Below are 14766 nucleotides of genomic sequence, written 5' to 3' on the forward strand. Positions count from 1 at the left end.
TTCACCCACAATTTTTTAGTGTGCCTAGTCTGCTACGGTCGATATGATGAGAGGCACTTCCGGTAGTCAGTACACAACAAGTTGATGGAAAGCTTCACTCTGGGATTGAAATAGCATCGTTGGGCCATGAGGGATGGTGGAGGAAGCGGAGGTGGAGGTTGTGATAATTTTTTCCTGGAGGTCCGCCCTGTTTGACTTTGAGATGCTCCTGTGTTGGTCCATTCCTCAGAGTGAGCCAGTCCAAATTACACCCATCAAACATGGTTTCCATTTAACGCTGTCTGATGGAGTCATTGGGACCTTAGAGATGAGTTATTGTACACATACAGACAGATTCACACTCAGAGATGCACGAATATTTATTTGCAGCTTGTATGCTGCAAATATTATGGGATCCTTTCTAGGAATAGTTATTGTGGGTAGTTTTGTATCAAATTATTTTGACTAAGAGATTAAATTATGAAAGATCAATTAGTCATCATCTACTGTCTGTCTTGCTGCAGTTACTATGCTGGGTATTCATTTTAGAACACCTTATGTAGTGTGACAGAAGTTCAGTTAAATAAACTATAGTATTTACAGTAAAATACCATAAAATGATGCAAACTAACAAAAATGCAACACCGCTGATCCCAAAAAAAGTTCGGAAACGTTATTTTGGTTGATTATTCCTCCCGATTATTTTATATAATTGGAAAGCCTGATTAGTCACCTTACAACTAGGTACAACTTGGATTTGTGGATTGAGCATTCGTGGAATGAGCAACACAGCTAACCGTGTGGCTGTGCCAAAATCCCCTGCAATATTCTTCTGTTGGTGTTCACTCTCGTTTTGAGTTGCTTGGTGGATTGGATAATTGCACTCTCCCACAGTAATAAGGAAAAAACAACACATAATGGGCATTTTTACACTTGATTCATTTTACACTGTCAGGGACCTCAGAAGCCTGTGGACGATCCATACACAGCCACAACAGCTTGGCACCTCCTCCTCATGCTGGTCACCAGCCTGGTCACACACTGCTGTGGGATGGCATCCCATTCCTCAACCAGGATTTGTTGCAAGTCAGTCAACATGTTTGCGTTGGTCACTTTGGCACGTACAGCCCGCCCAAGCTGATCCCACTTAAGCTCAAAACGAGAGTGAAGACCAACAGAAGAATATTGCAGGGGATTTTGGCCCAAAAATTTGGCCCGCTACCCACACGCTTAGCTGTGTTGCTCATTCTACGAATGGACGATCCTTACAAGTTGTACCTCGTTGTAAAGGAGACTAATCAAGCTTTCCAACGATATAACATACAATGACAATTGGTATTATTAAACGGGGGGAATAATCGACCGAAATAACATTTCCGAACTTTTTTTGAAAGGAGTACATGTAGCATAACGGTTATCAAAACCAGCTTGAGTGAATTTATGAGTCAGACAATGTCATTCAGTTTTCATCCTCAGTGGGAAAATAAGTTTGGCAACAACGTTGTTACATTAATTACCTTCTAATTAAATTGCAATACCTAATGTAAACATTTTACTTAGTGTACATAGGAATTTCCATATTATTAAATGGTAGGAAGTAGTATTTTGTATAAAGTGTATAGGTTGTCAGTTTTCCAAAAATTGATCAATTTATTGGTCGTTCCTGAATCCACACCCCATGCCCATGTTTGTTATTTGTTAGCACAAACCAGAACCACTGTTCTGGTCCACCTGTGGTAGAAGCTCTTCATCAGGTTTTTGTGGTTGGATCTCTAGTCCTTGTCCATTGCCACCTCTCAAGACTTTCCTTTTGTCTTTCTATATCTCTCTTTTTCTAAATATCTCTTTCTCTTCCTCTGTTCATAATAATGAAATGAGTGTGACAGGAAGGGTGTCATTCTTTGGCAGTTAGCGTGGAGTAAATCAGGAAACACATTGCCGCGCGTTAGCCTGTGTGTACGCGGTTGTGTGTGTTTCAGACGAGGCTTTATATTTGGACCTCTTAACCAATTTGTTCCCTGGATTTAATGCTGCAATGTTTGATTGTAGAATGAATGTTCTTGTGTCTTGTGACAGAGAGGTCATGCATAGAGAGGTCATGCGTAGTTCATAACAAATACAAACGAGCTGATCTTTTCTCACTAATCCCTAGTCATTAACAGTAGGATTTACTCACTAGACAAGACAGGTACCAACACCCCAAGCCTCCAAACTCTACACACACACACACACACACACGCATATTAACTTCCCAACTAATGTTTTCTCTGTCTCCTTTTTTCCGCAAGTTAAATTATTTGAAGTCATCGAAACAGAGAAGACACTCTATTTGATAATGGAGTACGCCAGTGGAGGTGAGCAGCATTGGTCCAGGTCCTCCTGACCTTGCCACAGCATCTTAGCCTGGCCTATACAGTATTCTTTTCATGGGTTAACAACCAACAGACATGAAGGCCACGGCGGCATATAACTCTGACTGGGGTCCGTGCGTGAGCGGGGGTCATTTATATTGTCTCTTCTTCAAATAGAACTTGAAAATGATGCTTCCCATGATCATTTACACTTTATTTACTGTAAAATGTAATCCTGGTGTCACATAGTTGGTCTAGCTTCAGGCAGGATCATGGACTCCTGATATGACTTTTTTGTTTGTGTATGTGTGTGTCCCAGGTGAAGTGTTTGACTACCTAGTTGCACATGGACGGATGAAGGAGAAGGAGGCGCGGGCCAAGTTTCGTCAGGTGAGCGTGTCTGTCAGACACACACAGAGAAACACACGGAGAAACACACGGAGAAACACACGGAGAAACACACGGAGAAACACACGGAGAAACACACGGAGAAACACACAGAGAAACACACAGAGAAACACACAGAGAAACACACAGAGAAACACACAGAGAAACACACAGAGAAACACACAGAGAAACACACAGAGAAACACACAGAGAAACACACAGAGAAACACACAGAGAAACACACAGAGGGACAGCAAAATCTGAAACTGGAGCAAGGTGCGGCCTGCCGTCCTTGTGCATCTCCCATGTTGTCGGCCGTGTTTGCTGACACGAATCTACCCCGATATGAGAGAATGCAGGGGTGAAAGAGAGAATGCGGGGAGGGGAGGATGGGGTTGCAAGGGGATCTAGGAGGTAAAGTAAGGTTGTTGCAATAGAGAGGTGGAAGATGGGAAGGGCTACAGTGGAGATGTAAGAGGGCGGGGACCAAGAGAAATGGCAAGGGAGGAGGGGAGGGTGGCACTGATGAAGGCAAAAGGGAGAGGAAGAGGGGATGGGCAGTGAGAGTGAGAGATGCTGGGCAGTAGAGGCCAGAACAGTCATGGAGCAGAGCAAGAGAGAGATTAGTGGGAGGGACAGAGGGAGGGAGTGAAAAAATGGACGGATGATTATTGGTGTTCAAGAGATGGAGGGAGCAGAGGGAGAGGGAGAAAGATGGAAAATGTGATAGAGAAGGAGGAAAGGGGGAGACAAAGCGTTATAGAGAGAGGGGAGAAGAGAGAAGATGGAAAGTGTGAGAGAGAGAGAGAAAAAGAGAGAGGGGGGAGGAAAGAGGTTGACAGGGTGATGGAGTGAGAGGGAGAGAGGAAGAGTACTGTAGCTCAGGAGTGCATTTCCCTGCTACAGGCACTACAGGAGATGGGTTTGTGCTCTGAATAAGGAGACAAGCTAATAGTCTCTCAGGGTGGGTGTGTGTGTGTGTGTGTGCGCGAGTGCGTGCGTGTGAGAGAGAGATAGTGAGATTGTGTGTGTTCTGACAGTTGGTGAGGATGTATTAACAACAACGTTGGTGTGTGTCTGTGTGTTAAGCCAAATGTATGAATGTTCCAGTAGACTGCAATTGTGTTTGTTTATTAACACTAATATTTGGACACTGTGTGTGTTCATGCATGTGTGTATGCAAGCCAGCAACAGAATGTGTTTTGTGTGTTTATAAAATTCCTGTACAGTCCAGTGCCAGAGAATGCCATTCATATATCTATTAGTCAGCACTGGTGCCAATGTCCTACTGAATCACTAAGTAGAAAGACAGGACATGGAAGTAGTTTATCACTTCCCAGTCTAGTACACACAAATCACAAGCCATGCTGCCCTCAAGTGGCTGCAGTTTGGAACTTAAGCCTCAACTCTTTACCTTGTAGGAATGAAAGCTCCTGCCACTGTTTTAATGTGACATGGCTGCGGTCTAAATCTCGTGTCTTTGTCATTCTTGTGACATTTCCCTATCTTCATCTTATTCATGATTATTAGCAGGGGTGGTTCTTGGGGCGGGGGGGGGGGGGGGGGGGCAGTGGGTGCCTTCGCCCCTTTCACAACAAGCTTTGACCTCCTTGTGGCCCCCCTAAATGTAGAGTATAAACATGTTTTTTTGCTTGATAATGAAGTGAAGAAAATCAAATGACAACAATAATGTTTAATGTAACTGGTCCGCTGAGAGTGCAATCCCAGCTTGCCCCCCCCCCCCCCCCCCCCCCAGTTGAAATGGTCCAGAACTTCCACTGAAGAATTTAGGTGGAGTTTATGTTTTGTATTTTCTTCTTAAATACATGGCAAAAGTGAATGAGAAACGCCAAATTCTAACGCTTACAGTAGGAGGGTTGGCTGAACACAAACAATGGAAAATTAATATTTATTTCACTATTGATTTGGTAGGGATGGGGCTCAGTCTGTGACCGGAAAATCAATGAGAGTGGATCTCTAAAATCAACATCAGTTGAAACTAGGAAGGAAGGATGCATTTTCATAGTGTTCGACGCGGGACTCTCATTCTTCATTCAATTATTCTTATCGCAGGACTCAAATGCAGCCTCCGTTGAGAGCATCGTTTTATTCACTGACTGGCTAATTAATTAGCTTGCGTTAGTGACTATCAAAAATTGTTGCGCTGCTTCGGGTTTCATTAGTGTGGCAGCTAACGTTGTGATAGTGATTAATGAGTCCCCGTTAGCAACATTAACAGACAGAAGGTAGTACCGCATTCCGATGCGGACAGGCAACTCTTTATTGAGTTTCTTGAACTCTGATAAAGAAAATAAATACTGTATTGATATTTCAAAATATCAGAATTGAAAAGTGGTTTTGGGCATATTTAGATGTTTAAGAATTGCCTCTTAAAATGTATGAAACTTATTCTCTTTGTCTCTCTCCATCAGATTGTCTCTGCAGTGCAATATTGCCATCAGAAGAGGATTGTTCACAGGGATCTTAAGGTGAGTGAAACACACACACACTGCCTCTCATCCTTCTCTTCCTTGCCCATCTCTCATCCACCCTCGCTCCTAAACAGGCAGAGAACCTGCTTCTGGACGCGGACATGAACATCAAGATCGCCGACTTCGGCTTCAGCAACGAGTTCACGCTGGGCAGCAAGCTGGACACCTTCTGCGGCTCTCCTCCCTACGCCGCCCCGGAGCTCTTCCAGGGGAAGAAGTACGACGGGCCCGAGGTGGACGTCTGGAGCCTGGGGGTCATCCTCTACACGCTGGTCAGCGGCTCACTGCCCTTTGACGGGCAGAACCTAAAGGTGCGTGTGAAAAAATGGGGTTTTCCAGTTGCCTTTTAAGTGTATAGTTTCTCAAGAAGTTATTTAATCTGCCTTGTTGTGTGCGTTTGTGTAGGAGCTGAGAGAGCGAGTCCTCAGGGGAAAGTATCGCATCCCTTTCTACATGTCTACAGACTGTGAAAACCTGCTCAAGAAATTGCTGGTGCTCAACCCAGGCAAACGTGGAAGTCTGGAGGTAGGACACAAACGCACACACTCTCAATGTGACTCACAGGGCTCATGTTTCAGGATTGACATCCATCTTAGAAAGTTGTTTTCTTCCATGAGAGTTTTCAACATTGGCAGGTTTAGGACATGTCCATGTAGGGGAGGACGGTATGAACTGTATAGAAATATACCGGTATGAATTTGGCCTATGATATAGATTTTGACTATACCATGTTACACCATAACCATGTTATACCAGACTATTATCCAATTTTAGTCCTGTCATTCTCTTGTCAGAGGGAGGTAAAATGTAAGGAAACAGACTTCTGGATCGAAACACCCCAGATTTGTGCTTGGGGTGGGGGAGATGGATGTTGTTTTTTGATTTGATGGTTTTGAGTGTGGGTGTGAGTCACGCTCATGTCTCATTTGACTACCTCGTCAGCAAATCATGAGAGACCGCTGGATGAATGTGGGCCACGAGGAGGAGGAGCTTAAACCCTACACGGAGCCTGAGGTGGACATCAGTGACATCAAACGGATAGGTCAGTGACTGAACACATGCACAAACACAAAGGCCCCACAAGGTCAAATATAGTCAAGTTTCTTTAATATATTTGTTATGCCATTTGGTCCAACAAGAGCACATACACACCGAAAATGGCATGCTTGCTGAAGATAGTGTTACCTCCATTTACATGACATTTATTAATTTAGAAGATGCTTTTATCCAAAGTGACTTCCAAGAGAGAGCTTTACAAAGTTTATAGGTCACTGATAATAACAACAAGATAGCCCCAAATCATTGCAGGTAGCCAAAACAAGAAGCACACCCTGTGAACAACCAAAAAAATAAGTGCCAAAGGGAAGAACCATAAGAGCATGTAGTTAAGCAAATTACAATTAAACAACATGAATCGCTAAGTGTAAGTGTACCTGTAGAAAAGCAAGCAACAGTAAAATAAAAAAATACAAAAGTATAAGATTAACTAAAATAGAATACTTCGCAGCGAATACAACAGTTTAAATCAGTTACCACCAACCAACAAGAGCAACAAGTCTCTAAGCAAGAGTCATTGTGATCCTTGAGGAAACGAGCATTGGGTTCAGCAAACCATTCCTAAGTACCGTTGTACTCCCAGAACCCCAGTGCGTCTTGAGCCTTCTCTTGAAGGTGGAGAGACAGTCTGTGTCTCTGATGGAGGTGGGGAGTTGATTCCACCACTGGGTGGCCAGGCAGGAGAAGAGCTTGTGTTGGGACCGGGCGGTCTTGAGTGGTGGGACCACCAGGCGGTTGTCTGAAGAAGACCGTAGGTGGCGGGTGGGGGTGTAAGGCTGCAGGAGAGACTTGATGTGGTCGGGTGCAGTCCCGTTCACTGCTCGGAAGGTCAGTACCAGGGTCTTGAATCTGATGCGGGCCGTGATGGGTAACCAGTGGAGGGAGATGAGGAGCGGGGTAACGTGGGAGCCGTCTGGGTAGATTGTAGACCAGGCGGGCCGCTGCGTTCTGAATCCACTGAAGAGGGCGGGTTGCGCATGCTGGGAGACCGGCGAGCAGCGAGTTGCAGTAGTCCAACTTGGAGAGGACAAGTGCTTGGACAAGCAGCTGGGTGGAGTGCTCAGACAGGTATCTCCTGATCTTCCGGATGTTGTAGAGGGTGAATCTACACGACCGGGAGACCGCCGCAATGTGGGCTGTGAGGGAGAGCTCGTCATCCATGGTAACCCAAAGGTACCTGGCAGAGGATGAAGGGGTCACCGTCGCAGATCCCAGGGTGATTGAGAGGTCGTGGGAGATGGAGGGTTTGGCCGGGATGATGAGAAGTTCTGTTTTGGCGAGGTTCAGCTGGAGGTGGTGCTCGGTTATCCAAGCGGAGATGTCTGCGATGCAGGCCTCAATCCTAGCTGAGATCCCCGGATCGGTCGGGGGGAAGCATAGTGATGAGTGAGCGCAATGTGGCTTCGTCACTCACACATTGCCCACCCCCACTTTCCTCTCTCCCCCACCTCAGAACTGATGGTCACCATGGGCTTCTCCAAAGACGAGATCTCTGAGGCGTTGGTGGGACAGAAGTACGATGAGGTTATGGCCACGTACCTCCTGCTGGGAAGGAAACCTGTAGAGGTAGGTCCCAGAAAGAGCTGGGTCGAAGTTTAAATGCTCTTCTCACAAACTGTGTTGTTGGTCAGATTTGTCATTGGTTATCTTAAGAAGCGACCTACTGAGGTGTGACTGTGTAGTGGGGGCAAAAACCAGGTGAGCAGAAATGGTTTTGATTAAATTAACGGAATTTATAGTATACCTGGAAAAATACATTCCCTCCATGCTTCAGACATGAATATAAAGTGTTTTTGTTCCAACAAAAACTCCAACCTTTCTCCCTCTACTGTACCTCTCATCCCTGACAGTTTGAGGGCAGCGAGTCCCTGTCCAACAGTAACCTGTGTCAAAGGTCACGACCAAGCAGTGACCTCAACAACAGCTCGAGCCAGTCACCCGCCCACTCCAAGGTCACCCGCAGCATATCTGCCAATCAGAAACAGCGGCGCTTCAGCGACCATGGTAAGTGCAGAATGCCCATCATGGCCACAGAAATGTGGTCTAATCAACACCCTAGGGTTGTCACTGTTCTGAAAATGTCAGAATTCTAGTTCTAATATTGATACTGATATTTTTCCCGCTTCAGTTGCACCCTCTATCCCCCCAACGGTGTCCTACACCAAGCGGATGCAGGCCAACAGTGTGGAAAGCGACAAGAAGGAGGACTGGGACGCCACACGTAAACTGGGCACCACTGGCTCTAAGGGTGACATGCCTGCCTCGCCTCTGGTGGCACAGGAGACAAGGAAGAAGTCCTCCACAGCCTCAGGGGTAAGAGGGCGGCGCAGAAGGGCTGTGGGGTCAGTAAGGGGTGTTTGAGATTCTGACGTGAGGACTCATTGTGGGGTCAAAGAGTCAACCAACCATCCATTGTGTACATCCTGTTGTTTTTTATTCCGGTCTAGCTAGATCCGGTGTGGTGTACAATTTTTTTTAAACGTCAGTAGTTGCTGCAACAGCATGTGAAAAAACAACAACGTTTGCTTGACCAAAAAGAACGTTAATCGCGCCGTAAAAAAATTGACGCTGTTAAAATGGGTTTGCATTAACTCCGTTAATAACGCGTTAAACTGACGGCACTAATATTTACATAAAATGGCTCTCACATGAATAAACCAACTGTTGGAGATTTGAAAGTGTGTGTCTTGTGTCCATGTGTGTCGGTGTCCCATAGAACAGCGGTGCTATGACGCGAAGGAACACGTACGTGTGTGAGCGCACCAGCACCGACCGCTACTCGGCCATCCCCAACGGCAAGGACAGCAGGTGAGCCAGACCGACACTGGACAAAAACGAACGTGAAAGCTGTTGACGTGGATGAAGGCAAAGGTCGTCACTGCCGTTTTTAAAAACAAATGTTTTTACGTAATCATCACTGAATGACGTCACATTCTCTTCTGACGTCATATTCTCTCACCGTCTCCTGTAATTCCCTCCCTTCTTTTCTCTTATTTTCGGTCTTTCCATTTCCTCTCTCTCTGTCTCCCTCAGTCTGACGGAGGTGTCAGCTGCAGCTGGAGGCTCCTCACCATCGTCCGGGGCGACTTCGGCTGCCACCTCAGCACGACCCCGCCATGTCAAGTCCATGTCAGCCTCAGGCCACCCCATCAAGTCTCCACTGCCCCCTATAGACGACAACGCAGAGTACAAAAGGTCGGGCCTGTGGCTGGAGCTGTCTGTGGCTTCGCCGTTGTATCGCCGAATGTATTTTATCGATGTATTTTAGTTTGATCGCATGTAGTAGATGGGTTTTTATAAAGAACAAGGGTTTTCTTTTCTGCTTTTACTGTTGTCATATCATATCTTCGGTCACTTGTCCTTTATCTCCACCTTCTTTCCCATGTTTCTCTCTCTTTTACTGACCCTCTTACCCCATTTCCCTTTTTAGTTTGAGTTCCCTACATTTTTTCACCTTTCACCTCCCTCTTCCATCCTCCCAGCCCCCAACCTTCCTCTTCCATCTCTTCGTGACACTGCTTAACAAAAACAATCTTGATTCAAAAATGCCGTACGCGCTCCATAAGCTCACCGTCCCGCCCCCCCGCCCCTTTCTCTGTGTGGTTCCAGCACTACCCAGCGGCCCCCCACCGCCTCGCCCTCGGCGCACAGCATCAGCAGCAGCAGCAGTGCCACGCCCGACCGCACGCGCTTCCCCCGCGGCAGCTCCAGCCGCTCCACCTTCCACGGCGCCCAGCTCCGCGACCGCCGCTCGGCCACCTACAACGGGCCGCCGGCGTCGCCCACGCTGTCACACGACACCGGGGCCCTGGCGCAGGCACGCAGGGGCACGTCCACAGGCATCATCAGCAAGATCACCTCCAAGTTTGTTCGCAGGTCAGTCGATAACAAGTCAGTTGAAGCCCTTTGTGGCGGTCCATGTGTGATGAAAGTTGGTGAGGGGATTACACTTTTTAGACAGTAAAAGTAGAAGGACACGGATCAAGCTTGAGGGCCAATCAGAGTGAAGAGACTGTGACGCAAAGAGGGCAAGCCAAGCTTCATTATTTGATGTCGAAATGCTTATCCAAACAACGCCAATCCCGGCACTGCACTCCTTTGGGTTATAGAGGTCGTATGCAGAATATGAACTTTGCTTTGATCCAACACACCTGATTAATTAATGGGTTGTTATCAAGCTCTGTGGAAGCCTGATAACGACCATTCATTTGAAACAGCTGTGTTGGAGCAGGGAAACATCTAAGACATTAGTGTTATAGACCAGGAATTTGCTTCTTGGCATCGTGGATGTGGAGAATGTTGCTGTGTGGTTTCAATAGGTTGTTGATAATACAGTTTAGTTGATTTCATTTGAACCTTTCACATGTTGTTTGATTACAGTGCAATAAAGGTCAGCTTTGGCAAGATACTGACCTCTATTTCACCCTGCAAGATATGCCACTATCACTATCTCCCCCTTCTTATCTGTTCATAACTCTTCTCTCACAGTCCTTTTCATGTAAAAACACCCTACCCACTTTTTCTCTTTTCTTCTTTTGTTTTTTATTTTAGAACAATGTCTTTCAGGGCTTACCAGAGGTAGGAGTGGTTACCATGGTTATAACCCTAAACAGCACCATCCCCAATTCTCCTGCTTTCCCTAACAACCTTTAGATGCCTACCTCCCCCTAAAAGTACAGGCTACCCCTCACACCCTCGGGTACAGAGCCCCCTGCTGTGTGTGGCTACCGTGAAACCCAATGACAGAACCACACTTTGCTACCGGCTTTCCCCTACTCACTATTGGCCCTTGCACTTCTAACAACCTTGACGACACTGCGGTGCCTGCAATCACCTGTCCTGTCTTACCTGCTCTTGTCTTGTCCTTGGTTTGAGTTTGTAGATCTCTTTTAGCCCAATGTCTACTCTCTAGCATCCTACCTCACACATCCCTCGTTCTGTGTATGTGTGCTCAAACACTCAACTCATGCATCTTCTTTTGTCAGCCTGTTGAACACTGAACTTTTGTGATTGATTTTCCAAGGGCCCCGAGTGAAGGAGAGGCCAGTGGCCGGACAGACACCCCAAGGTGAGGTATAGCCGCCAGCGAAAATCCCCCACACTCCAAAATGTTCCCTTTTCCATCTCCATGTCTTGTTTCATTCTGTGTAAAACAAACGTCCATGACTTCCCAGTTTGTCAAAAGGAATCTGAACCCATGCCTGTTTCTATGTCTGACACCTGCAAATAAGTGGAAGGTACTAGTTCACTTGACAGAACTTCTAGCATGTGTTGTGTTTTGAAGAAAGCATGAATGAATCTATAGCTATGAATACTTAGTCTTAAGTTTCTTAGAGACTTCATTGAATCGCGGTTTAAAAGAAAGACCTTCCCGACCTATGTTTGTTTGTGTTTGTAGGGTGTAAATACTGTTTTCATCTGCAGGAGTTGTGGCGTGTGAGGTTGTGTTGTTGTTTTGTGCATGTTGTCAAGTTGAGTTATATGATAAAGTGGGGGCTATTTATCTTTATTTTACCAATGTTTAATCCTACTATACTATCTCTGTGTACCTGGAATACTCTGTTAACAAAACAGCATTTTCCTTTGTGGCCTTCCCTTGGCCCAGGCCAACTTATTTTAGAGGTTTTTGGACAGTACCAAATCAGGCTCTGACCAAAGGTTAAAAGTAACACGCCCGTTGGGCTTGACATTGTCATGTCCTTATCTCATCTCCACAGGAGCGCATCCGGGGAACCCAGGGAAGATGGCCGGGACTCGAAGCCGCGCTCGCTTCGTTTCACCTGGAGCATGAAGACCACGTCGTCCATGGAGCCCGGCGACATGATGAGGGAGATCCGCAAGGTCCTGGACGCCAACAACTGCGACTACGAGCAGCGCGAGCGCTTCCTGCTCTTTTGCGTCCATGGTGACGCCCGCCAGGAGAGCCTGGTCCAATGGGAGATGGAGGTATGCAAGTTGCCCCGCCTCTCGCTCAACGGCGTGCGCTTCAAGCGGATCTCGGGGACGTCCATCGCCTTCAAGAACATCGCGTCCAAAGTGGCCGACGAGCTCAAGCTGTGAACGTTTTAAAGACTTCTCTTTTTTTTTTTGTTCAACAAGCAAACAAACTAAAGACTATTAATGTACAATGTTGAAATCTGGTAAAGGGGTGGGGGTCTGAGGGTGAGGGGTCTCGAGTCTCCTCAAGTTCACCTAAAATTGACATGCTATGCCGCCATATTGAGAATACCGCTATTCCAGACAACTGCTGTATTGTGTGGTGAAACAAATCGTAAAGAAAATACACTCCCATTTATCCTTCCCAAGGCACGTGTGTACCCAGAATCAGAATTAACAAGTTTTGAGAACCGATAAGGTAAAAAAAAAAGAAACCCATCATTGCAATAATATGAGACTGTTCACACTGATGGCTTGCTCATTTCAATTACATTTGCGCAGGGGGGTTGAAATAAAGACTGCATCGCAAATTTTTCCACATGTACAGTTACAAAAATTGAGAATGTGTTTTGTCGAGTTACATAGAGTTGTATAAAACAAGACTCTTCAGCATAACGTCTGCAGGTATTGTATAGTCTTGGTTTCTGTACAGAAAGTGTATGTTTATTGTGTCATACTGTAATTTTGGGGGGGGTTTGAATTATCTTTCTTTGTATTGTCAACATAATGTGTAGATTGTTTGCCTCCATTGAAATTTTAAGTTTATTTTTTTATTCTCGCAAGGAACAAAAAAACAGCTTATTTCAATTTTTTTCTTTTACTATTTTTTTCCCTCCCGTATACATAATTATTGAATGACTTGACTGAAAAAAAGAAAATTGCATACATACGTACATCCCAAAGCCCTAAGTCATTCCTCTTAATGCACTATTTTGGCCACTTTCATGTTGTTCATCATGAAGCAGTGCCGGATGGTTATTTTAGCACTACAGTTGACAATGTTCTGTTTATTGCATTGACTTGCATTAGGGATCTTTAAGAAGGCAAACTTGGACCTGGGCAAATCCTGCCTTTACACTTAATGGGACTACAATGTTAAGCATTATTGAAAGGACCATGATTTGTCCACACGGTAAGCCTTATGTATGCAGTCTTAAGCTTGACATGAATTGCATAGTCATATTCTTAGGAATAAGCAAATTATTTAACATAACCATAAGTTATGTAAATGTAATCAAATGCTGTCCAATGACAGGCCAAGAGTTTAGTTATGAATGCTTTATCTGTCATGTTTTGCTTAAGACCGCACAAAGCTTGATACTCAGTGTTAAAACAAAGCTTATTGTCTCTTTAATGGGACTTTATCAGAGGCCCTAGCACAGGTCATTGAATGATGGTTTATGCTTTATTTTCATTTAATTTGTTCTTCTTGCAATTGTATTTATTCCACCACATTATGCCTTTTTAATGTGCTGCTTGATATTTCTGAGGCATTCACCTGTACGAGAGGAAAATAGGATTTAACGTTTATTTTTGGAGATTGTTTAAACATTTGTTTTCTCCCCCACTTTGTAATTAGTGATTGCGATGACAGTACGTCAAAAGAACCACTAGTGCTGGTACATTTCTACTCGTTATTTTGTACTTAAGTCATGAGGGTTAACTGTGCAATGGTATTCCATGTTGTATTACTGTAAAGAGCAGCCGGTGTTGGACCACACCCTTAAAAAGTGACAGAGAAGGGGAAAAGCAGGGTGTTCTTTTTCAATGTCCTTTTTTGGAAATTAAGGAGGATCGGGGGGGTCTGAAAACAAGGTGAAAAGCTGTGACAAACCCTTTGAACCATTTTCGCAAGCTGAAGTGTCACGTCTCTATTCGTCTATGAGACATTTTGGAGATTAACGTTTGGGAGAGTTGGAGAGGGTGGCGTTATTTTATTGTTGCTGTCCAGAAACAACAATTTAAGCCTCGCCATGTGTCACTCAAGGGTTAGATGGGTATAAGCAACATGGAAGTCTCTCCAACCTTGCTCTTTGCTAGGCTCGGTGGCTTTTGAATCCGTTTTGCTCATACTTGTGCCAATCCCTCTCTACCTATCTACAGAAGTGCACATGTGAGAGCTGGAGGGTCGTCCCTGTACATTGGTGCTTGGCACGGCCGTTGTCAATGCGGGTTCCCATTTTTTTTGGTACACATCATAGGGAGACTTGTCATGTTGCCTTAGCTGAAGGAGCAGAGGATCAGAAAGGGTTGATGAAATGTAAATGATAACACCCCCACCTCTATAAATGCACCCTCCCCCTCTTCCACCGTCCCCCCCCCTCCACAGTCCATCCCCCCTCACTTAAACCTCCCCCTCCTCCACCCCCCCTCACCTCACTTACACCTCATCCACTCCAACATACATTTGAGGAAAAGCTTGATGAGTCATCTAGATTCAGTCTCACTGGTGCACAATATTAAAGCTTACTTGAAAGGAGTCTCGAGCCAAATGTCTGCTGTCATTTATTCCTGTCTGTGTAGATGTTTGATCAAATCTTTGGTAATACAGAAGAGCTGTGGAG

The 14766-nt window shown here is 45.3% G+C and overlaps 1 protein-coding gene across 2 annotated transcripts in view; it reads left to right on the forward strand.

The window, feature by feature from the left end:
* The window catches only part of mark1 (MAP/microtubule affinity-regulating kinase 1), a 34435-nt gene extending 19747 nt beyond the window's left edge, over positions 1 to 14688 (forward strand). Inside the window, exons 5-19 of one of the 2 annotated variants that reach the window (XM_084685003.1) lie at positions 2268 to 2333; positions 2650 to 2720; positions 5150 to 5206; positions 5284 to 5520; positions 5615 to 5734; positions 6152 to 6251; positions 7719 to 7831; positions 8116 to 8269; positions 8394 to 8578; positions 8982 to 9073; positions 9299 to 9460; positions 9875 to 10141; positions 10817 to 10843; positions 11289 to 11333; positions 11983 to 14688. In XM_084685003.1, the coding sequence (XP_084541129.1) occupies positions 2268 to 2333; positions 2650 to 2720; positions 5150 to 5206; positions 5284 to 5520; positions 5615 to 5734; positions 6152 to 6251; positions 7719 to 7831; positions 8116 to 8269; positions 8394 to 8578; positions 8982 to 9073; positions 9299 to 9460; positions 9875 to 10141; positions 10817 to 10843; positions 11289 to 11333; positions 11983 to 12325 (2039 nt within the window). In that variant the 3' untranslated portion in view covers positions 12326 to 14688. The remainder of the gene's footprint in view (positions 1 to 2267; positions 2334 to 2649; positions 2721 to 5149; positions 5207 to 5283; positions 5521 to 5614; positions 5735 to 6151; positions 6252 to 7718; positions 7832 to 8115; positions 8270 to 8393; positions 8579 to 8981; positions 9074 to 9298; positions 9461 to 9874; positions 10142 to 10816; positions 10844 to 11288; positions 11334 to 11982) is intronic. The other variant, XM_084685004.1, reaches the window with a different exon arrangement.
* The last annotated feature ends 78 nt before the right edge of the window (positions 14689 to 14766 follow it).

The sequence above is a fragment of the Hypomesus nipponensis genome, chromosome 21, assembly GCF_054491055.1.
Source record: "Hypomesus nipponensis isolate SF chromosome 21, ASM5449105v1, whole genome shotgun sequence".
Classification (NCBI taxonomy): Eukaryota; Metazoa; Chordata; class Actinopteri; order Osmeriformes; family Osmeridae; genus Hypomesus; species Hypomesus nipponensis.